The sequence below is a fragment of the Amphiura filiformis genome, chromosome 13, assembly GCF_039555335.1.
Source record: "Amphiura filiformis chromosome 13, Afil_fr2py, whole genome shotgun sequence".
NCBI lineage: Eukaryota > Metazoa > Echinodermata > Ophiuroidea > Amphilepidida > Amphiuridae > Amphiura > Amphiura filiformis.
In genome coordinates, this window is record NC_092640.1 from 46,721,094 (window position 1) to 46,746,433 (window position 25,340).

Here is a 25,340-nt window from a genome sequence, read left to right on the forward strand (position 1 = left end):
CAGTATTTCCCCATTAAACAATCACCTGAATAATGAGTGTCATTTTCATGATGCAGCAAGTCACATTGGCCAGCAGGGTATTAAATTACTGCAAAAGTAGGTCATTTTGCATGTGTATTTTTTTGCGTTTTGCTCAGATTTTGAAATATTTCGTTGGTTTTAAATTTGGATTTTGAGATTTCTTACATATAAAACCTATACCATAAAATAATATATTTGTGAGTTTTTATTTTCGCAGTAGATTTATTGAGTGCGAAAAGCGTGAAAATTAATGGTCCACAAAAATATGCACTTTTAGAGTAAGTGACAATTCATTTTGCTCATGATGTTACTTGAATGCATCACATCATCATTTATTTATAGGCCAAATCAACTGTTGGGAATTACTAAATTTTTTATTTCCTGAGTGTAACAAGGCCAGATTTTGTAATTATAAGTAAATATTAAGCAATTTAAGCTGATATCAGACAGTTTATCAATGTGCCCACATCTACTGCTGATATCAGACAGTTTATCAATGCCCACATCTACTGCTGATATCAGACAGTTTATCAATGCCCACATCTACTGCCGATATCAGACAGTTTATCAATATGCCCACATCTACTGCTGATATCAGACAGTATATATACTACGCTCTTTAACCACAATTATTTCTATAGTTTTATTGATACGTTAATACTTTTTTTCTGTTTCTATGGACCTTAACTCCTTCATTCAATTTTGTGCAATTTCACATCTTGCTAATATATAATGGATGAAAAAGAAAATATTATCAGCTTCTTATGAATTGCAAACATCATCATTGAAACCGGGGGCACTCAACTATAGAAGTGATGGTATGTGCCTGTTAATAGGCCCCCGCTTTTGAAGTCGACTATACCCGGTGACCCCCTTTTTTTAAAAGCCATACCCGATGACCCCCCTTTTTTTTAGTTGCGGCTACCCAATGACCCCCTTTTTTTGGTTGAGGCTACCCAATGACCCCCTTTTTTCTATTATTGTTTAATCAAAATGGAACAAAAAAATGCCGAAACTGTCAAATTTTGCTCAATTTTTTCAAAATTATGCCGACATTTTCAAAATTTTCTACCCGATGACCCTTTTTAAAAATCTTATACTTTCGATGACCCCTTTTTTCAAAATACTGTACCCAATGACCCTTTTTTATTTTGTTTGTACCCAATGACCCCCTTTTTAAAATAACGCTTTGTACACGATAGGCCCCTACTTAGCGACTCGGTAGGCACATACCGTCACTTCCAAAGTTGAGTGCCCCCGGCATTGAAATACTGTTATTATTATTATTGGTACAATATTCCCAATTGGGTCAAACACCCTGTCTGCTTGCAATATTTAAACAAGTTGAATTGAAGCAACTATTACTGTCATACATGTGGTATTATAGTGTTATGCGTTAGTGCACAGTGAAATGTCAAACAGTGCTATGGTAAAATAATTGCTGTTAAATAATGCATGATGGCCAGCATGTTCATTTTGTCCTGAGGTTTATTTTGAGTAGACATAGACAGTCTATCTATATTTTTTTTTGTTTTTTCTACCAAATATAAGATTTGTTTATCATATTATCATAATCTGAAAAATTATGATAATATGTCGGACCAACAGAAAATCATCCCGTTTTACTACAAATAGGGCGAATTTGATAGTTTGCTTGTAGATGTAAGTTGGAATATTAAGTATTACAAATATCGTAAAACCTCGTCTACAAAAAGTACAAGCACGGAGTGCTTCTGATGAAAGCTAAATTAATCCAGGCACCATTAGGCGACGAAAAAAGAAAACCCTGTTCTATACGGGCCCGACCGACCCAGATTTTGAACAAATTGGGGGAAAAAATTTCATGTACAAATGAATACCGGGGGAATACCGACCCAAATTTAGGAAATTTCAGGAACAAATTTTTTTTTTGTATTTTCTCAAATTGCAAATTATTTACAGATTTTGGTGCTTTTTTGGGTCATTTCCAAAAAAAAAGACAGACAGACCGACCCTACTTGAAAGGTCCGTCCGCCCGTAGAACAGGGTTTCTTTTTTTCGTCGCCTTATGGAGTTTGATCAAATAAATTACAGATCCAAGCATATACAAACAAGTATTATTGTAAGACCAATCTATTGTGTTGGTATATTTACGCATGTATCGTATTAATTTAGCTTTCATCAAAAACACTATATAATGCTTGTAGACAAGGTTTTACTGTATATTCTGAAAAAAGATCATACATTAAGGATTTTAATGAAAGAATAAATGAGATATATACAAAGTGATTTTTGTTTTTTTGAAAAATAAGTTTGCAAACTTTTGATTATTTAAACTGTCTGGTTCTGGAATATAATTCACCCCCCCCCCCCTGGTATAAGAGACCCATTTTGTAGTATAGTATATGGAAAATAAATATGTGACCTACATAGCTACATTATAAATAATAAAAATGATGAGATAAAGATGAAATTTGCTACAGAAATACAATGAAAGAATAATAAATCTATCAATAATCAATAATGGTTGCGTAGTAAAACAATGCAATTGCTAATCAGGTTTCCTGTGGGCCTATTGATTTTAACACCCTATGAATTTCATAATTGATTTCATTATCATTTCATAAAGCAGATGCTGTAAATTGCCATATCAATTTGTAAGCGCTCTTTTAGCAAAGTCATAGTTCATTGAATTTTAATATAAAACAGGCGAAAATAGTAACTTTTTGCACAAGATTTGCAATTTAAAGAGAATTGGCCATTAATGGCTCATTAAAATGTGGCTAGCATATGGACAATAAATGTGTGCTCTTTTATTTAATGACATAAAATTTGAAAAATATTGCAAGGAACATTTTAAAAGGTTTTGATTTTTAAAACCTATACATTTTGGTCAAAAAATGTGCCTGGAACAGATTTCCCACATTCACCTTGAAATAACATTGAATTGTGTTATTTGTTGACCTAATGGGGAAAAGTGTTTTTAGCGGGAAGTGTTAGCTTTCGTTTGTTATAAACAAAATTCTGATTAGATGAAGGGAACACTTGAGGTTTTGACAAAAAACCAATCACAGAATCCTATTTTCCACTAGATCTCACACCGCATTTAAGATGCTATGCACTCCACCGTGTAGTATAACACAGACTACGTGGAGACTAGACTCGCTGTGCTGGAAAGTGTGTGTACTTGGGTGTATCGAGGTAGAAACTGTGTGTAGATGCATTTATAAGAGAATGGTTTTTTTGTAGTCAAACCTTTTCATATGCGTGGCTACAATTTATTGTCCTGGATCCCCGCCCCGGGAGGGTACACAAGTTTGGTTTTGGTAGGGACGTGCCGCTGAGATTTTGGAAGTAGACCCATAAATATACCAATTTTTCAAGAAATTTGGACCCATATACCAAAAGTCAAAATTTTCGGCCGAATTTACCCAAAATTTTTTTGGCTAGATTAAGGGAAGTTTGGGCTACCAAAATTTAGAGAAAATTTTGAAAAAAGGACCCATTCATATTCCAAAATAGGCTTTGAAAAAGGGGTCATTGATATACCAGAAGGCTGAAAATGCTACCCATGTTTGCGGCACGTCCCCGTATGGTCATTTGTATTGAGTACCCCGGTATCCCCACCTGGATCATAACTCCATGATGACATCTGTAGCTTATTTTCAGGCAACCGAGTCGCAGTCATGCCTCTTCTCCACACTCTCTCCACTGGTTGCCTGTTGCCCAAAGAATACAGTTCAAGAGTCTTCTCCAGACATTCAAAGCATTTCACATTCAGTCACGTGATTACATCTCTTCTTATTTTCAACCTTGGACCCATTCGAAGTGCCTCATTCCAATAATATAGATTCCAATAAACAAGATGGCGATTGCGCCTTTTCAACAGCAGGGCAGCGCCTTTGGAACGAGTTGCCCACCACTGTCCGTGGTCAAGAAAATATTACCACTTTCAAGAATCTCCTTAAAATTAACTCGCCTCTTTCCCACTGTTTAGCTCTTATCCTTTCTTGTCTTCTCTCTTTTAAGGCTTTGCCTACTTTTGTAAAAGGCGCTTTATAAATTGCTTTGTTTATGTTTATAGAGCAGCTATTCATCATTAGAAGTATTATGGAAATATAACAGAAAACTAACATTTTATGCAAAAGAAATACTAATCTATTTTTTATGGAAATGTTACAAAATATGACTTTAAATAAAAGAGGACATATCATTTTGTGGAAAAAAATACAATTCTACTTTATGATTTTATCGGTGGAGCTGTGGAATTACAGCTGGCTTCCAATATAATAGACGAGAATTTCCTCCAAAGTACTACTCTACATTTACAAGACATTGAACGGTCTGTCACCACCCTACCTCTCTGATTGTCTGACCATCCTTGTTCCATCTAAGGAAGGCCTTCATTCCAATCAGGCCCAGCAATCAAGATTTTACACGCCTTGTCATTAAAGACCAACAGACTGGTTGGCGACGGATCGTTCAGTGTCTTTGGACCCAGAATCTGGAACAGTCTTCCTTCATCCATTAGGTCATCTGCCACCATATGTTTTGCATACACATTGTGCTCGCATAGCATGCAAAAACCGGGGGGGGGGTTCTTCCTGGTTGAAGGTATACGGGGATGTGCCACGGTTTTGGGGTACCTTTTCAGCGATTTTGGTATATCGATGGGTGGGTTTTCAGAAGATACCAATGCGCCCAATTGGGCGCATTTGAACAAAAATGCCATTAAAGCGCCCAATTATGGCAAATTTGGGTGCTTTTTGGGTGCTTTTTCTTGAAAATTGGTATACTGATGGGTAGCATAAAACAGCAAAAAGTAGGTATAGAGAAAGTCAGCATCCGAAAGTCTGCGTGGCACACCCCCGGGGCAAAAACTTTATTTTGGCCCATGATCAAGGTGAAATTTTGGTGGGAAACAGGCAGCACAGAGGATATACTGGGGAATTTTAGGAAGTTTCTTTCGTTTTTCTCCTTTCTTTTCTATTCTTTTTTCTCCTTTCCCCCTTTATTTTCTCTTTCATTTTTGTCAGGGGGCATTGAAATTTCTCTTCCATTTTGTGAAGCTCCTTCAAATGCTATTTTGTTTTATTACTGAAAATCTTAGTAAACCTATTTTTGTTTAAAATACTTTTTCCAGAATAACATCATGATTGATTACAGCAAGAATGCCATGCGAAGAGTATGCCGATGTATGGATCCTGACTTCAAAAACAAAGTCAACAACAGGAGGAAAAACTTCAATAAATTGGTAAGTGTGGCATGACTTGAATTTGTCATTGTGCGCTTGTTGTCCGTTTTACTATACCTAATACAAAGGACCCATCACAGTCAGGCCCGTACGCAGGGGGGGTGCGGGGGTGCGACCTCACCTCCCCAAATTTGCAAAAGTATACAAAAAGTCCCAAAATTTAAGAATTTGGGAGCGTAGCGAGCAAAAAAAATCAGGTTTTTTATAGTTTTTTGGTCAAAAAAGGTCCAAATTTGGGGGAAAAGTCCACTTTTCACAAAATCACCCCCGTGGAAAAAAGTCCACTTTTTCAAAATCAGCACCCCCCAAAAAAAATCCTGTGTACGGGCCTGATCACAGTAGATGTGTGACCTGTTCTGCTCACTATCCCTGCTATAATCTGGTTTACTGAGATAAAGCTTGTGGAAAATTTGCTGTGGAGATAACTGCATGATATCGTGTGGGCGATGGGGGAATTTATTGCCAGTACCAGGGGCAATTTCCTCCCAGCTCCTCCCACTTTCTTTAAATAAAAATAAGATAGGGCTACTTTAGTGGCAAACAATGCCAGATTTTAGATGAAGTTGTTTTAGATTCCCTTGAAATTCAGTTGCATTTTATCCCCAATCCCCCCACACTCGCTCACCCTGTTAGCACCTCCTATGGCATAAGGTAAAAAAGGTTTGTATCTCAAACCCTTATGCATGTATGTGAAAGGCATCCTAGTGTAGCCCTGGGGTGTAGCCCTATACAGGCTGTATCAAAATGATTGGTACCCAGCAGTTTTGATGGTTATTGGAAAGCCTGCTTCTTCCAAATGCAACATATGGCCTTATCAAAATGACCACCATTTATTAGTTATATGACTGTGGACCCTATGTTGCATTTTCATGTAGCAGTCATGTTCATATCACTGGAAACTGATGGGTACCAATCATTTTGATACAGCCTGTATACTTGGCCTTTTTTACAGGCTTTTCTTCAGTTATTTAAACAAGGCGGTTCTTGAACCACAAGTCTCGCTTGCTTTCATGGCTGCTTTAGCATTTTAATGAAAAACTGAGAAACAATAGTGATTTAGTTTTAAGGATTTTCAACAATGCATTATATTGCAGCAAGTACAATTCCGTGGTCAGAGGAAGAAGCAGGCCAGAAATGGACCAAGCACTGACAAGCCAGAGCCACCAGCTATAGAAGAATGTGAGCCCCATACACAAGCGGTAAGGTCACTAAGTTCTTATTCTGTAATATTAACATGATGCAAGCTGGTCCATGGGTGCCAACGGCGCCAAATTTGAAATTGAGATAAAGGCAAAAATATATCACAAAACTTAAGAACCAAAGTTGCTAGACCTCTGGTGTTTTCAGTATATGATAGCCTAATCGTTTGCATATTATTAAAGTAGTAATTATAGTAACTCAATTTTCAACCTACATAAAGTCTGAATCTCAAAAAGACGCAAAATCTTTTCTTCCTTTTTTAGTGTAACATCATACAGTATCTCTATGTAATATTTCCCACGAAACACAAAAATGGTCTTAAACCGTAATAACATTTAAATGTTCCTATTCCAGCAATAATATTTTGGAATTAAAAACCATATTATCCTGTTTTGCCAAATGAAACTCGGCTAGCTAAATAATCCTTTGGTTAGTTTTAACTGGCAATAAGAGTTAATATTTTTGCATTTTGAGGGAAAATCATGGGCCAAAAATACTGACAATTTTGCATGCATGCATCCTTTTTATCGCCAGTTAGAGCTATTCTGAGTAATGGGCCAATTAGTTTCATGCCTTACACAGGACTGAATAAGGACTGAATATTCAGTTTGATTCTGTTTGTTGTTCTTGAAGAGTAGAGTGAACACCATAAAACCTCAATAGTTAGCATATGTGCTTACTATCGAGCACTTTTAAAACATACAATCATGAAGAGCCCCATCCACAAAAGGGTTTTGAGCAAATCATCGATACCCATAGTTATATACGAACAAGTAAACCTGCAAAATGTGTGTCTCAACCCCATTAGCTCTGTTGGTAAAGTGCCGGTTTTTGGTACAAATTCATCTTTTCAAAAGTGCTCAATAGTAAGCACATAATGCTAACTATCAAGTTTTTACGGTATAACTTTTGTTATGCTATTTCTCCCCTCATCTTTTAGCCTCTGCATAAATGTTTACATGAAAAGATAAAATACGACTCAGTTTTGCCGACAAGTGGAGCACATCGCCCTCTATGGCCCAAGTTTGGAGAGTATGTGTATCTTCCACCTCAGAGATGGATACACAGTTTGGAGGTAAGAGCTTGGGCAAAATCATGCAAACATTATTTGAACTAACATTTACATTGTTTGAGCTACAAGCTTAAAAATATAAATGCATATTTAAGAATGTATAGGCCTACACAAAATGTCCTGCTTTATATTTGTGGCACATTTAATAGGCCCATAATGTCTCGAAACCATGCTATGACAAGGGGGAGAGGCACATCGTAAATATTTGGTGTGTATACTCCCCAGAATTTTGAGGTGGTGGGTCTTTGGGCGCTGACGGCGTACGGTAAAAATGGGCCTTTTGGAGCTACGAACAGGTAAAAGGAGGTCTTTTGGAGCTGCGAGCAGTCAAAGTCAACTTAGTCAAGGGTTTCTGGTTAAAAATCGCCTGAAAAATACCAGAAATATGAGGAATCAGCAATTTATGGTGTCTTTTAGAAATAAAATTATCAAAATCCAAGGGTCTTGTCAGAGCTGTTTTGGTAAACTTCAGGGGATTTTTGGAGCTGCGCAGTCCAAAAACAGTGGTCTTTCTGGGAGAGCATACCTGTAAGTGCTCCCTGGCTATGACCTAAGGTGCTTCATAGCATGGTTTTTAGATCTTCAAGGACTGTGATTTTAACCATGCTCTGAATATAGAGCAGTCAATATTTCTTTTAGGGACTGTTCACAAACACTTGTTAGGGGGGCCTGATGCAAAAAATTTCATCACGAAATATTTTTGGGACCCCCTTTACAGACCTCAAAAATTTAAGGGCCCCCTTTTTTGACATGAAAATTATGGGTCAACCCCATAGAAAAGCATATAAACTCAATTTTCCCAGGAAGAGGGTTAAAAAATTTCAGGGCCCCCCTTTTCGCATCAGGCCCCCACTAACAAGTGTTTGTGAACGATCCCTTATAATTATACTGAACCAGTTCAGTTGTAGACAAAGCTTCCCCGGCAAAGATTCTTATCACATCATTTGACAACACTGGGCTTGAATTAATGGATGTGAATGTAGATCCCGGGGGGGTTCTCAGTACAAATGACCATACGGGGACGTGCCGCAAATATGGGTTGCATTTTCAGCCTCTTGGTATATCAATGACCCTTTTTCAAAGCCTATTTTGGTATATGAATGGGTCCTTTTTTCAAAATTTTCTCAATTTTTTCGGAAAATAGCCCAATTTTTCATTAATTTAGCAAAAATTTTCAAAATTTTCCCAAAATTTTGGGAAAATTTGTAAAACTAGGACAATTTGGGTTAAATTCGGCCGAAAATTTTGACTTTTGGTATATCAATGGGTCCAAATTTCTTGAAAAATTGGTATATTTATGGGTCCACTTTCAAATTCTCAGCGGCACGTCCCTACCAAAACCAAACTTGAGTACCCCGGATGTAGATCTAACATGCCCACTGTTGACTATACCCATAGGCTATTTTAGGAGAAAAAAACGGTCACTGCAAGTCAGCAAATGTAAAATCTAAAAGATCAGCCAGTGGAGCTGATGTTGTTTGGAAGGGGTTACTGGAGAGGAGTTGTCTCCCTCGAGTTTTGTAAATTGTTAAAACCACGCGTTAAAATCACACATTTTATTGACTCATTTTTGACATTAAGGGCTTGGAAAGCGGCTTTGCAACATTTGCACAGTATTTTTATGGGACCTGAGAGCACATCAGACATACCAAATTACATTCTGAATATGAGGAATATCCTTCTGATATCAAATAATTTTGATTTTATGAAATTTTTGATGTAAAACAATTTTTATGTCAAATTTATTAAAAAATTATACTTTTGACATTTAACAGTCCTTGAAGTATACTTTATAAATCTAATACTATGCACTTAAAGTGAATGTAACTTTCCCAATACGAACCATATGATTAAAATGTTAATCAGAAAAGTCATTTAGAACTTAAAGGCTAAATGTTAATTCATTTAATTGACTTGTCATTATTTTTAATACAGCTCCATGAAAGTACACACCAGGCTCACTAATGTCATTAAGTTTATGGTATTATCTTTAAATAATGTTAATCAGAATGCAAAAACAAATACAAACTATGCAAAAATATATGAAATGCACACATGCCTTACAATTGCAAAAAATTAATTTTTTTAAAATGAAATAGATAATAATAAAAATGTTTGGATTAATTGAACTATCATTTTTTGACAACTCGATGAAAGTACAGAGCTTGTTTTCTGATATCAAGTTAAGCGGTATTATGTTTAAAAATGTTAATTATGAAAATTAAAATGCACATAAAACTTCGGTATTAATGTTGCATGAATGGCACATGTGTTCCTATCATCTCTTAAAATGTCGCACAGTGGCGTAAAATTCTCAAAATGTCTTCATAGGCCAGTAAATCTAGCACTTTTGGAGACCAACTAAGGAACTAATTGCAACAGAATTTTTTTCACCACAATGCATTTCCTTGAGGTCCCCAAAGTACCATATTAAAAGTCCCAAAATATCCAAGTATGGGAAAGGTGCCTAATTTGCATAAATCCAAAATGGCCGCTAAAATGTCAGAAAAATCTAAATTTTGACATACCTTCACTTCTAGATGGCCTATTACAATGATTTAACATTCTAGGAAGGGGTTTTTGGACACATCGAGTCTAATGGGATATGTTACAAAATGTTTACACAGCAGCATCATTAGCATATTTTCAAAATGGCCGCCAAAATGTAAATTATCTGTATTTTACACAGGAAACACATCATTTCGTATTGTAGAATACATGTAACTGCAACATTGGTTTTTTTTCACCACAATAATCATTTGAGAACCCTTGAATACTATACTAATAGTACCAAAGTATCCAAGTATCAAAAAAGATGATTAATTTGCATAAATCCAAGATGGCCGCCTGCCAAAATTCAGAAAATGTAGATTTTGACATACCTTCACTTCTAAACATGCTAAATGGAATATTACAATGATTTAACTTTCTAGGAATGGGTTTGTGGACACAACCATTCTTTTGGAATAGGATATAAACTGACCATATAGAACACTTTGAACAAATCAACTGTTTCTTTCAGCTTAATACAATGTATTAAGTTCCCCTGAACAACATTCTAAAAGTTCTTAAATATAGAAAAGTATGGGAAAGATTTATTTGCATAAATCCAATAAATGTACCCAAGATGGCCACCAAACTTACACGATCACAAAGAACACAATCTCATTGTTGGATCGTTACTCTTCCCACACAAGAAAATCCATAAGTTAACTTGGAATTCTCCCAATGGAAGGACAGTCAACCAAATTGACCATACCTTAATCAACCGGAAAAGACGTTAGAGTGTACAGAAGAGCTGATGTTGGAAGTGACCATAACCTGGCAATTACTACCACCCACGTAAAATATGACACCAGTAAACTGCTAGAGAGTGATGTTTTGACACGCTTTAATGCTAAAAGCGGTGGAAGGTTCCATGCATTGGCTGAATTAGATGCTAATACTGATGTTGATGAAGAGTGGAATGTATTTGTTGAAACCGTAAATAGAGCATCAGTAGAACACCTTGGATTCAGAATGAAGAAGAAGGCATACTGGATCTCAACCGAGACAAAGGAGCTTATTGACAAGAGAAAGGTAGCCAAACCAGCAATGGATAGTGACTACCGTAAACTCAACAGGCACACAATAATTGCTTAAGAATGACAAAAAGACCTGGATGAGCAAGATCGCTGATGACTTGGAAGCAGCCTAAGTAAAAACAACATGAGAGAGAGAAGTGTACCAGCTGAAGAATGTTCTCATTGGTAAAACCAGCAGAAAGGCCTCGCAGATACGAGATGCCAAAGGAGAAAGACTTAAGCATGAGGCTGCTCGACTGCAGAGATGGGCTGAATCTGTTCAACACCTGCTCAACGCTGAAGAGCCTAGTGAGTTATTAAACTTCTCAAGGTTCAATCCTTGTGAAGAACTGAAAATTGATATAGAACCACCAACCAGAGAAGAACTTGACAAGGCGCTTAGCCTGCTCAAACGAAACAAAACACCGGGCATTGATAACATCCTCCCCCTCACTTCTCAAGGATGCTGGCGACAACATAAAAGAATGGTTGCGGATAATTTGTAAACCGATAAAGGCGAACCGAGAAAACACCAAGAGAATGGGGACATGGCATAATCCTTCCATTACCAAAGAAGGGAGACCTTTCTCACTGTAGCAATAACTGTGGTACCACTCTACTGGACATTGCAGGTAACGTTTTCTCCACAATCGTACTTCTAAGAGTGAAGGATGGCGTTGACGTAAGAATGAGGGGAAACCAGCTGGTTTTAGGGACGCTCATTCCAGGATTAAATATTCGGCCTGAACCAAATCATGAACCAACCGCTACCAAGCTTTAATTAACTTCATCGACTTTAAGGCTGCCTTTGGCTCACCAACCATCTCTATGGGAAATCCTGCATATCTATGGCATCCCAAGGAAGATCATCAACATCATAATTAACTCTTATCATGCCACAACATGTGCGGTCAAATCAGACAGCTCCTTTCCAAATTCTTCAGTATAGTCACTGGCGTAAGACACAGACAGGGTGATATTTGGTCACCACTGCGTTTTGGTCTTGCCGTCGACTTCAGATAGAAAGCAAGAAAAGTATAACCCTCCTACCTAGGCGAAGCTTGAGGTACCGGAGGTAAAACTGGTTGATCTAGACTATGCTGACATAGCCCTCCTAGAAGATTCTGATGCCAAAATGACAGATACGACTGAAGCCATCGATTGGTCGTTCGAGCTCAGCACCTTTGGTTCCAGTGGGAGATGAAGGCCTCATCAAGGTTATGGATCACTTTAAGTATCTAGAAGCATACTTTAGTGCTGATGGATGATATACTAAGGAGCTCAATCGTGGGAGTGGCAAAGCATCTGTTGCTTTGAAAGAACTTGAGAAGGTGTGGAAGGATCGGTATATCAACTTAGACACCAAGATGAAATTCTATAGTGCATGCGTTCTCTCTGCCCTTCTATATGCTTCTGAGTGTTGAAACATCACTGAAAGAGATGAGAGTCCAGACTAGATGCATTTGATATGAGATGTCAAAGGAAAATTCTCCGCATCAAATGGACCCAGCATATTACCAACAACTTCATAAGATCATCAGTGACGAAACAACAGAAGCTCACTACTCTCATAAGAAAGCGATGCTTACAGTGGTTTGGCCATCTGCACAGAGTGGATGAGAGTCGCATTCGGCTCCAGAAAGCTCTACTTCTGGAATCCCACACATGGAAAGAGAAGACCTGGACGCCATAGGACAACTTGGAAGAGTGTTATTCAGAGGGACTTGGATAGACTTGGCACCAGGTGATCTGTGGAAGAAGCTGAAATTGCTACGGGCCATGTGGTAGATTTTCCTACGTAAGGCAGCAGGTGCAGAAATGCACAATGCTGACTGGTAGGTAGGTAGGTAGGTAGGTAGGTAGGTAGGTAGGTATTTCCAAAATTCAACACCGTCATCCATTAATAGTTTCATTACAATAGCTGAACTTTATATAATGTAGTTTGTGGATTCAATGAATGTCTTGAGAGACATGTCAGGTCAGAAAACGATTTTCAGATTATCGCTGCCATGAAATATGAATATTGCGTAATGTAAATGCTTTACATCACACAAGTAGGCTTTTTTCTTTTCAAGTCAAAAATGTTAATGAATTGCATTTTGGAAAATTCTAGCAGTCTTCTTGGCATTATTCTTTCCCTGCTTTTTTTACACTGCTCACACTGCTTTCTGAGAAATGCAGGAGGATTCTACATTCTACAGGCTCATACAAATATCATAATTATATACTTCCTTGACAATAAAACCATCATACTGGTCATCATGGTCATTAGGAAGTAAAGATATTTCAAAGTTTATATTTTTTATTGATTTCGGCAGGTGGCCATTTTGGATTTATGCAAATTAGGCACCTTTTGCAATACTTGAATATTGTGGACCTGTTCATGATCCATTTGTGTAATCATTTTTCAACCTATCCCATAAGACCTGAATCATTATGTTAGGTCATTTAGAAGTGAAGATATATGTCAAAGTTGACATTTTCTGAATTTTGAGAGGCAGCCATCTTGGATTTATGCAAATTAGGCATCTTTTCTATACTTGGATACTTTGGGACTTTTAGTCTGGTGTCAAGAAACCTCAAGTTAATGTGTTGTGGTGAAAAAAATAGGTTTCAATTTGTTCCAAGCAGAATATTGCTATTCTATCATTCAAAAATAATGTGTTACGTGTGTAAAAAGATTTTGGCGGCCATTTTGAAAATATAACGATCTGTTTATGTAATCAATTTTTAACCTATCTCATGATACTTGTTGTGTCCAAAACCCCCTTCCTAGAAAGTTAAGCCATTGTAATAGGCCATTTAGAAGTGAAGATACATCAAAATCTAGATTTTTCTGAAATTTTGGTGGCCATTTTGGATTTATGCAAATTAGGCACCTTTCCCATACTTGGATATTTTGGGACTTTTAGTATGGTACTTTGGGGACCTCAAGGAAATGCATTGTGGTGAAAAAAATTCTGTTGCAATTAGTTCCTTAGAAAATGCTAGATTTACTGGCCTATCAAGGAAGAAAGAAAGAAGAGGGGGAAACATAGATGGCCTATATAAGGCCCCCACAAAAGAAAGTCTGACACATTTGGTAAAAAACCTAAGTGCTATGCTTTTTTTGGACCGGGCCAGCATGAGCTGGCCCGGTACTTATTAGTCGGAAATTAAAAATTGTTGTTTCTAGAATATGAATAAGATAGAATTCGTAAAGAAAACAGGTGGACCTGGAGCAAGTTGTTTTGATAATGTTTAAACGTGTAAACATTAAAGTTGTATGTGAAGGGAATTTTTGTGTTGAAACAATGATGAAAAATTAACAGTTTGTTTAATTTTTTTAGGAATGAAATTAAACGTTGTTAAATTGTTACAAGTCAGTCGCTCTGACGGTTACAGCATTCACCTTGAGTACTCTTTCATGTGTAGTTTCACTTGGGGTTACCAAGTTAAAGAGACTGCCACCCGGTGGGGTCACTCAACTTGCAATACTGACCGCACGATCGTTACCAAAATCGCAGAAAAAGGGGTCAATTTTAGGGCTTGTCCGCGGACAAAATTGTCTGTGAAATTGGATAAATAGGGGTGTTTTATCGCACAAATGTCCGCGAAATTAAAAAAAGGGGTTCTTATTATTTTCTCCCGATCCCGTGGATAGCTGGCCAGATATTAAATCACAGGAAAAATTTGGTTTCCTACTTTGTACTCATCCCGTGATCAATATTGTTCTCGGTTCTATTTTGTGCGTAGCGTTAGCAAAGATTCATAATAAAAGCCTCGTGCTTGAAATGTTGAAATATAGGGTCAATTGCAAATGTGTCCTCGGAATCTAAAAAATAGGGGTGTTTCAGAGTACCATTTTGTCTTTGTTCTGGAGTGAAAAAGGGGGTAAAATTTCATGATTTGTCCTTGAAATCGACTGCGAAAGGGGGTAATTTTTACTTGTGGTAACGGTCCTACGTGTCCCCCTTGCCAGGGAGTGACCCCACCGGGGACTGCCATAGTCAAAGGTCACCATGGTCGAGGTCGGGACACGCTATTAGTATTACATGTAACTACCCCCACTGGGTTTGAATGATTTCTTTAATTTATCATCAATTACACGTACATCATTATATTTTATGTCCCAAATATAATTTCAGACCATCTCTTGCCATCAAATACTATCAAAGAAAATAATATATCAAAAGCATTACTCATACTTCACATGGAATCAATACTATCCCGGTCCATCCCTTTTTAAAGGGATTTTTTATTTGTTTTGTTTAGAAAATGAGCTATGCAATATGTGATTTTGTTTTTACAGTCAAGGCAATGTTTATGTACTTTCTGATTTATTCAAAAACAGAACCATTGTTTGTCTCTTTTACCAGTCAAAATTAATAGGTAAATTTTCACGGGAAAATTTCCTGGCCACGTGACACCCACGGGCGCAGACATATTAGCATTATGGAATGTGACCCCGAGCACAGCGGGTGGTCTACCAATGTATTTGAATAGGAAGAATTCCTCATTTGATGCAAAATAAGTTACTTGTCGCAAGTTAATAATGTTATGGTAAGAGTAGATATATATTTTTGAAATAACGTTTTGATGATATTGTGAAGAAATTAAGCTTACATAACATTCAGTAAATTTGCAATGCACATATTTCTATCGAAATTGCGACCAAAAATACTATTCCAATTCAAAATTACTAAGACTTGAATAGCGAGGCCACCGCCGGGGGTCAGAGATCAGGCTCGAGGTTACACTCACATTGATACGCATTGGTCACCTATTAATGTTGACTGTTTACAATCCTGGCGAAATGTACAAAAACAACAACAACCAAACTGCAAAAAAAAAGACAAATTGGATCGCGATACGATACTGAAAATATCCACACACAAAAAATGAACATGTGCAAAAAAGATCTTAAACCCAGGGCCGGTTTTAGCTACCAGCATAGTGTTTTATCTTCCCCGGGCCCCTGGTCCATACTGCCTCAAAAGTCTTATCATGTAATCATGATTAAACTTGATAAATACTTCAAAAACTTATTGTTTTCTACCTTTTTAAATATTATCCTATAACCTCAGAAACATTTGACCACCATATTGGCCACTCAGGACTTGACTGAGCTACGTCAAGTTGGTTCACTTCCAATGACACATTTGTAGGTCGTCCAAAGGAAAAGACATTATGGCATCACGAGTCATTTTTCTGTGTGTGTGTCGGTCAGTGGGTCCGTCAACAGTGTCCGTCAACAGTGTGTTCATCAACAATTATGAAAGGCTTTTTAATTTTGGTCTCACATGAACAGTTCAAATCATATTGCAATCAAACTTTGGTCATAGCTGCACCCCGGGGGGGGGGGGGGGGTTCTCAGTACAAATGACCATACGGGGACGTGCCGCAAATATGGGTAGCATTTTCAGCCTTTTGGTATATCAATGACCCGTTTTTCAAAGCCTATTTTGGTATATAAATGTGTCCTTTTTTCAAAATTTTCTGAATTTTTTCTGAAAATATCCCAATTTTTCCTTAATCTAGCCAAAATTTTGGGAAAATTTGTAAAAACTAAGACAATTTGGGTTCAATTTGGCCGAAAATTTTGACTTTTGGTATATAAATGGGTCCAAATTTCTTGAAAAATTGGTATATTTATGGGTCCACTTTCAAATTCTCAGCGGCACGTCCCTACCAAAACCTAACTTGAGTACCCCCCGGGAGCTGCACTATGGGAACCCTCATCTATTGGTGGTGTTCAAGGTCATATACTGAGGTCAAAGCTCATTTGAGGTCAACTTGTCAAATTGGCTGAAAATGAAAAAAAAAGAGTTTCATACAAATGAAAAAATTATGTTTCACATGAATATTTACTATCTGTAGTATCCACTACCCATATCTTCGGACGACCTATCTGGGACCGCCATCCCTATTTTTATTTCATTATTATCAATCACTTATAATTATCAATCACTGACTTGTATTCATTTTTGAAAAGGATTGATGTTGAAGCATTTTGTCTTGCTGACTTTGTGCAAGTCTACAGGGCCCACAGCAAATTGCAACAGTACTTTGATTGGGTATTTGGTACAAGGGTAAAAAGGTAAAGTAGACAAACCTGTTTTGACAGACCAGAGTGCCCATCTCTCTTTCAAAGCAGCTTGGGCCAGACTCCTCAGGGAACTTACCAATATCGGGAATCGCCTGTCACGCATGATCCCACACAGTGACGTGAGCCACAATGCCCCGTCATACTTCCATGCTGCTTGCTGCTACGGCAACGTATTAACCAATGACAAGCTTCGATTGTGTCCGTTTGTCTGCAATGCGCGTGCGTCACACCGCTCAGCGACAAAAGTATGAAACAAGCATTGGTCGGACCTCATCTCTAACATGATTAAACTGACATAGGTCAATATCCTTCCCGACATGCTTTAGTAGCTGAAGCCCGTAGAAGATTATTTTTCTTGTGATCCACACACTATGTAGGGGAGACCGGGGCAAGTCCGCCCACCCCATGTTTCTGATCTCGTGACTGCGGGAAAAGTACAATGATGATGTAATAAGCTGGCACACGTCATAGCTAAGTACCCAAGAAAACAAGACAGTCCGACACATATCGCCAGAGTAATTATCGTCAAAAGACCTTGCAGAGACGGTTTTGGTTCTTAGATTCATTTAGAAGGTGAACGTTTTGCCCAACATATTATGCAATTAAAAGATCGACATATTTTGTTCAGTAGGCATAACACAAAGTAAAGAAAAAAAAATACCGTTGGGGCAAGTCCGCCTCTGTATGTGAAGGGCAAGTCCGCCTGTGTTTTCCCCAGGCAGACTTCGCCCCATCGGCGTATTATGCAAAATATTGATAATAATACCTTTAAAAAGGGTAAAACTACATGCAAGCATATTTTTTAAAGTTAAGTGGTATCAGTATTACTCATACCACCGTTTATGCTCTAAAACCATAAATGTCGAAGTTGTAAATAAAGGTTTTGCTCATTTTGGTCCCCTACATTTATTAGCTTACATTATACCCCTCATTAAATTTAGTAGACTCTATGGAAGAGAGTGAGTGCCTAATATACCCTTTACTAAACGTTTGCATTAAATTTATAATTGTTTTCCAATATTATAACCTTTTCTTTTTATCTGGGTGAACTTACCCCACCATAGAGGCGGACTTGCCCCAGCACGGGCAAGTCCGCCTGTCATCGTGATTTTATTTTCCTTCTCCTGCCGTTACTGAAAGCTCAATGTCCTTACAAATGTGGTAGTATTTAGCTACAGTATACAGCTTAAAAATGTAAAAACTATAGCCTTCTAACATGAGAATTGCCCTCTCTAGGCGAGATTGAAGAAAATAGGGCGGACACGCCCCGGTCTCCCCTACACATATACATTCTCGGTTATATGATCAAACGGGTAGGCATACGGTATTATAAATTCGGGATATTAAATATCTTCCTGACCAGCCAGATCTGCGCATGGTCAAAGACGATTCCTTACTAGCCACAGACCGTCCGCTGGAATTAGTTAGAACATGAACCATTCATTATAATGAACAAAATGGCTGTTGGTCGGACCTCATCTCTTCATACTGCAGTTACTGTCCGTTTTCCTATACACAATACACAGTGCTCTTTCCCATTGACGCGTGACCTCTACAAATAGCCCTACATTAAAAGTATGGGGATATGACTAGTTAACGCCGCTGTGTGAAAAATAACCGCCAATATTAAAAGTACTCTTCTAAAGTTCTAGAAAATATAGTTTTTAACATGTCCTAAATTTTTAGCTAATTTAGATGTTTGGAAATATTCGTACTTTGGTGTTTTAGTTAATGTTATAGGTAATAGTACATTGCCTAGTTAACATCGCTGTGTGAAAAATAACTGGCCAATATTAAAAGTACTCTTCTAAAATTCTAGACAACATAGTTTTGTAACATGTCCTAAATTTTAGCTAATTTAGGTGTTTGGAGAGGGTCGTACTTTTGTGTTTTAGGAAGGATATGTAAACGACAGATAACACCAAAAATATGAAGAAATTATTTCCAAACCGTGTTAAGTCAACAATCATTATGTTGCTCATTTTCAAGAATGCTGATTTACAAAAAGCACGCCATTGTCTCATTTCGTGAACAAAAGTACACATACCATTGTTTCCTTTCGTTTCCTTTATAATCGGTTACCCAACTGAAGCTATAATACGCAAACTTTATTGCGATATCGCACATGAAACAGTCACATGTGCACAGCCAGAGAAGATCCGATTTAATCAGTTGAGCTGTTTCAATGAGTGTTATCTTGGTTTAATAGCTTTTAATGGGGTTAAGTCCTGCAAAGGTCGAGATGAATTCTACTGTAGACATGACTGCATCATGTCCCATCGACCTGTGACGTCATGAACTTTATTCCCCGACATTGCCCTTAAGAACTCGCATCCTCCTGGACTCCTCTTGGGCCTGCTTTATTGTGCATGTTGAAATAATAAATTAATGTGATATTATTGTTGTATTTCAGCATGGTGCTATAGTGTTCCTGTATAGTCCTTGTGCAGATGATACACAAGTCAATGAACTAAGAACCATTGCCCATCACTGCCTCAACAAACATATCATCACACCCTACGAAAACCTACCACAAGGATATGTAAGTCTATATCACTCCACTTTTTGTTGGGTAACACAAAATCAAAAAACAATGGGCTGGTTGGATTCAGGGAAAATATTATTTTAAACAAACACTTTATAAATTACAAAGAGTAAAAGGTATATTCTTAGTTTATGACGATTAACAAACGCTTGTTATGGAACAGACTTGTAGAAGCATGTGTATGTAGCGCGTTGTAGAGCATTCGCTACTTGCAGTTCCGCCATTATGCACTATAAAGGGAGAGCCTCGAACTGGCAGCATACATGAATGGGAATTGAACTAGTCATAACGTTCTGTGTAAGGTTACATAATTCTTCCTTTCATGTATGCTGCCAGTTCGAGGCTCTCCCGCACATAGTGCATAATGGCGGAACTGCAAGTAGCTTAATAAAGACACAAACATGATCACAGTTCAGGCAACTACAAATGCAAGTTTTATTTATTTTAAAGTTTTGTTCATTTTAAAATTTAGTTTTCATGATGATAACTTAGACCCCGTTTAGACTAGAGAAAACTCGAATTCAAATTCGACATCAAATTCGATTAACACAGAGGATTAGCATAAATTAATTTGTGTTTGTGGTTTTTAGTGGATGTTTACACTATGCGCCCGAACGAATTCGACTCTGTTGAATTCGATTACGACTATTTACGCCTTCTGTCATCCAGTATTTTTTTATCAAACCTAAGATTATAATTCATTATATTCTATTTTAAATGCCTGTTTACTTTTTAAACAAAAAATCTACATGCAAAGTAGTAAAATTGAGATAAAAGTCGGCGTTAACTTGGCGTTAGAAACGTTGTGAGTATGTCGCCATTATTGAATTTTTGATCAGGGTGAATGGCATTAGTACACAACTTGATGGTTATACTGATATCTTCGGTGATCTCTATTCTTGACAATATACTTCAAATGCCATTTTCTTTTGCAGTTATTTGCTGTTTTATCTTGGGGCTGTAAGTTACTTCTTCCATCCTTTGACAAAGGAAAAATAAAAGATTTCATGATCAGAAAGGCGTTACAAGCACCAGAGTCAGATGTTGAAAAAGAAGGACAGTATGAGTATGGATTATTACATGGTATGGAACTAGATGAATATGAGGTTACTGGTGATCCAGTATGCCCAACGGTAAGTATGAATAGCCAAGTATAGAAATGGACAGCTATGTGTCTATAGATTGTGTAGAATGGTGATACACATGAGTTTTAAAGTATGAAACATTTGAAAATGGGGATATTCCCATTTGACAACATGTCAGTGCTTTTAAGCACTGTTGTCAAATGGGAATTTTCTCACAATGTATCATTCTGGGATGGTAGGTTCACCTTAATAAATTAGAAGTTAAAATATTGCATAACATTCATAACATCATAAATATACAATCCCGGTTCCCGCACTCTGTGCATCCGGGGTATTCATGCTTGTCGGTGAACTTTAAAAACACCCCCTTTTGCATCTCATTTCCCGAAGTTTTTAGGGAAATACACCCTTTTTTAGCGATTTCGCGATTTGCCCTTCGATAATACCCTATTTTTGCTAAAACGCTTGAACGATATTTCTAATATACCCTTTTCTGGCAGAAACGCGTAGGCTGCTCGATGAAAATACCTTTTTTTCAATTTCGCGAACACGTTGTTTGAAAAAACACCCCTTTATTTGTGTGTTTCGCGAATCGCGTTTGTTCATCTGAAAACACCCCTTATTTCGCTAAATTTTCGACGAGCATGAATACCCGCGAATGCACGGAGTGCAGGGACCAGGTATACAATCTACGCAATGTGTGTGATCCAATCACATTTTATTATTTGTAAAAACACAAACACAAAGAGGTCATTAATATCTAACAATTGACCACAAAGTGTTTTTGATAATAATTTCTGAACACAATTAATTTATATTGCAGGAACCAAAAAGCACACCACCACCACCAGAAGATTCTGCTACTCAGAGAGGACAATGCATGATGATGGGAGATGCGGCCAAAGACGCCAAACCACTGTCAAGACCTACGGGAGATAAAGGAAGAGACAGGAGGCCACAAAGAGGAAAAGAAAGAAATAAACAAAGGAAAGAAAAATTAGGAAGGAATAAGGATGATAGAAAGCAACGGTTTCTTGAAGATATGGCAAAAGCAAAACAAAAGAGGGGTGACAAGAAACGTTATCGTAAAGAGAGGAGGAATTAAGGTCACATGAATAGGTTGATCCTTCATGTACTTATTTCGTGTAAGCTAATCCAAACCCTAATCCTAACCCTAATCCTAACCCTAATACTACCCCTAATCCCAACCCTAATCCTAAACTAACCCTAATTCTAACCTTAACCCTATTTTCGCGTAAAAAATTACATGAAAGAGTAACCCATGAATAAAATACAAAAGGGTATAAAACAAAAATGAAATCAATTGCCAAAATAACCATGAAAATATAGGAATTTGGATAATGCTAAAACAATTAAATAATAAGCATTGGAAGAACAGATGTTGGGAATTGTCAATTTGGAACTTGAAAAAACAGTCCGGCAAATTACCTGATCTGGTACATACCAATCTGGTAACAAAATACCGGATGTGGCTTTTTGTTTTTTAATTGTGTACATGTAGTCCTACAAGAGTGGGGTGGGTAAAAAGTAGTCCTACAGTCAGTATAATCCTACAATGGGATTCTTTTGCTGTATCCTACGGGGAGGAGATTCAGTTAATAGTAGTCTTTTTTTTAAGTCACTGTTATACAGACCACTTTTATTCTCTACGGGAGGGTTACTCCAATGCCTTCATCAATTTAATCCTCCAACGGTCAAAAAGATTTCATGTAAAACTTTTCCAATCAAATCGAAACTATGCATTTACGAACCGCGAAAGACGGGTTATCTCCTAGTAAACTTAATTACTCATATTTTTTGATCCACAATTATGATTTCACAATTAGATAGTTGAATTCTGGCCAAAAACTAAAATAAAATCCAATATGTCACTGTCAGTTTTCAGTTAGAAATTTGAATAATTGGAGTCTGCAATGCATTATGGGATAGGCAGTACCAGATCCAGTTTCATGTTATCAGATTTGGATCATCACCTGATCCAGTAATTTGCCTGGGCTGAAAAACCAAAACAAAATTGCCTTCTTAATACACATCAGTGAAAACAATATCAGGGTGTAACGGAGGGGGGGGTAACTGCCACCTAAAATATTTTCAGGCAAATCGAAAAAGGATGGAAAAATATTTTGTTAACAGCCCTTTTTGTTATTCTCATTGACCAGGGTTTGGAACACCAACACTGGTTCCTCACCTGATTTGTCAACATTCCATTTAAAGCCATATTATAACATTTCCATAAGAAATAAAATTGTTTTTTTTGGGTATAAATTAGAGAATAACGATAGGAATTTTTATTTTGCCTATCCTCTACCATGTGATAGATTTACAGGCAGGTCCAATATTTTGAGTAGTGGATGCCGGCGCAGCCGTATCCACTACGATAAAAATATTGGACCTGCCTGTCGCCTCATCATAGGTAGAGGATAGGCAAAATAAAATTCCTATCGCTTATTCTCATTCTTAGTCAGTTAAATATTATTTTAATAACTGTAAACTATTTTTTAAAGCAAAAACTAAGTTACCGTCATAAAACTCCCTCATTATAAAATGAACGAAACTTGTTTACAACTTCACGTATTCTGTTGCGCGTACTGCTAGCGCGTCGCGTATTCCGCACTAGTCTCACGCATACATCGCGATACATACGCCGCACCTCTACAAGCGTGTAAGGCATTATCAAGACGCATGATGACGTGGGGTCGCTCACGGCCTGATAAACGGCACCGAAATCTTGCGATTGTCCAATCAAAATGTGTATACTGAACTAGACCACTCCCACTGACTAAGAATGTTGGTTTTCACTGTCAGATATGTCCTCTTTTAATTTGGGCCCAAACGGATGTGGCAATACAAAGAAAATCACAATTTAATACCAGCTCATATGTCGCCAATGGGAGCCACTCATTCGAACACAAGTCGTGCCGGTTCTTTTGATACGTCACGACTGCCCACACGCCATGTAACGTACTGTGTTCTGCAGTCATCGTGTACGCAATTGACTAATATTTCCACCATAATAATAAAACAACTATTCCTGCGGTTTATTCAAAATCTTTGATTTTGACAAAGCTACAGCACCTCAGGTCTTGATTTTTGCAGGGTACGTTAGTTTACTAAAGTATATAACAATCATGTAAAAAAACAGAATTTTGAAAAATATTGAGGGTTATAATATGGCTTTAAAAAAGAGAGTAAAATAGCTGCAATAGCACTTAATTGCAATCATGATATTCGGGGGTGGGGGAGAAGGCACTTAACATAAATGCATGACCATACAGGTATGCTCCCCTGGAAATACCCCTGTTTTTGGACCGAACAGCTCTGAAAGACCCCTGAACTTGACCAAAACTGATGCCGAAAGACCTCCAATTTTGATCATTTCAGCTGTAAAAGACCCCCGAATTGCTCATTCTTACATTTCTAATTTTTTTCCATGTGATATTCATTTTCAACCCGAAACAAGAAAGACCCATGATTTTGACTGTTTGCAACACTGAAATACCCCCTTTTACTGGTACTGATTCGTAAAAACATGTTTTGATGTTGGGAATTCCCCAAATAATGTCAGTGAGGATTATAAGGGGCTGTGCAATAATTATGAGCCCCCCGGGGGGGGGTAAAATTTCCAAACGGCTCGCCAAAAATCGCTTGCCCCCCCCTCTCGGCCCGCCAAAAATTGCTTGGCACCCGAGGGTTTGGGGGTTCAAAACCGCACCCGAGAAAAAAAGTTTTCTCTTCTTCTTTCCTTCGTTCCTTCCTTCCCCCTTGCCAAAAAGGAACTGGGGCATTAGGGCTAACCCTAACGCTACTAGATCATACAGCACAAATTAGTGACTGCATACCACATGATCCAAACTACATATGGGCACAAAACCATTGGTCGGGCCACGGTCACATGCTTGGCTTGCTATACCCGTTCTAATGGTTGGCACCTGCGGGGTCAGTGGGTCAAATCCCGGGCGGGTAAACAACTTTGCTTCATCTTCCTTCTTTCCTTCCACTTAGGCAAAAAGCAGAGAGGGAGTTGGGCTTTTAAATCATTCCATTAAAGCCATATTATAACATTTGCTGAGGAGGACGCCCTCACTGAATTTTTCAAATTCTTTTTTTACACGATTAAATTGTACTTTATTAAACCAATATACCCTGCAAAAATCACGACTCTAGGTGCTGTAGTTTTGTCAAAATCTGAGATTTCGAATAAAACGCCGGATTCGGCGCTTTATTATTACGATGGAATTATTAGTCGAACGTATACACGATGTTCATAACACACAGTACGTGCATTACACGGCGTATGGGACGGTGATATACACAACAAAGGGTCGTACCATAACATAACCGAAGGAGTGGTACGTATTGGCATACATGTGCGCTGGTAGTAAATTCCAATTTTCTTTGCTTTGCCGTAGTTGTTCGGCTCAAAAATAAAAGGGATATATCTGACAGTAAAAGCTAACATTTTATAGCAAAGAAATGCTAATCTATTTTGTTTAAAAATGTTATAATATGGCT

At 37.7% G+C, this 25,340-nt stretch overlaps 1 protein-coding gene across 1 annotated transcript in view; it reads left to right on the forward strand.

Moving 5' to 3' along the window:
* The window catches only part of LOC140168434 (uncharacterized), a 42,184-nt gene extending 20,024 nt beyond the window's left edge, over positions 1 to 22,160 (forward strand). Inside the window, exons 3-8 of the mRNA XM_072191826.1 lie at positions 5,144 to 5,254; positions 6,349 to 6,453; positions 7,395 to 7,529; positions 19,591 to 19,719; positions 20,658 to 20,855; positions 21,631 to 22,160. Coding sequence (XP_072047927.1) covers positions 5,144 to 5,254; positions 6,349 to 6,453; positions 7,395 to 7,529; positions 19,591 to 19,719; positions 20,658 to 20,855; positions 21,631 to 21,912 — 960 coding nt within the window. The 3' untranslated portion in view covers positions 21,913 to 22,160. The remainder of the gene's footprint in view (positions 1 to 5,143; positions 5,255 to 6,348; positions 6,454 to 7,394; positions 7,530 to 19,590; positions 19,720 to 20,657; positions 20,856 to 21,630) is intronic.
* Positions 22,161 to 25,340: the final 3,180 nt, after the last annotated feature.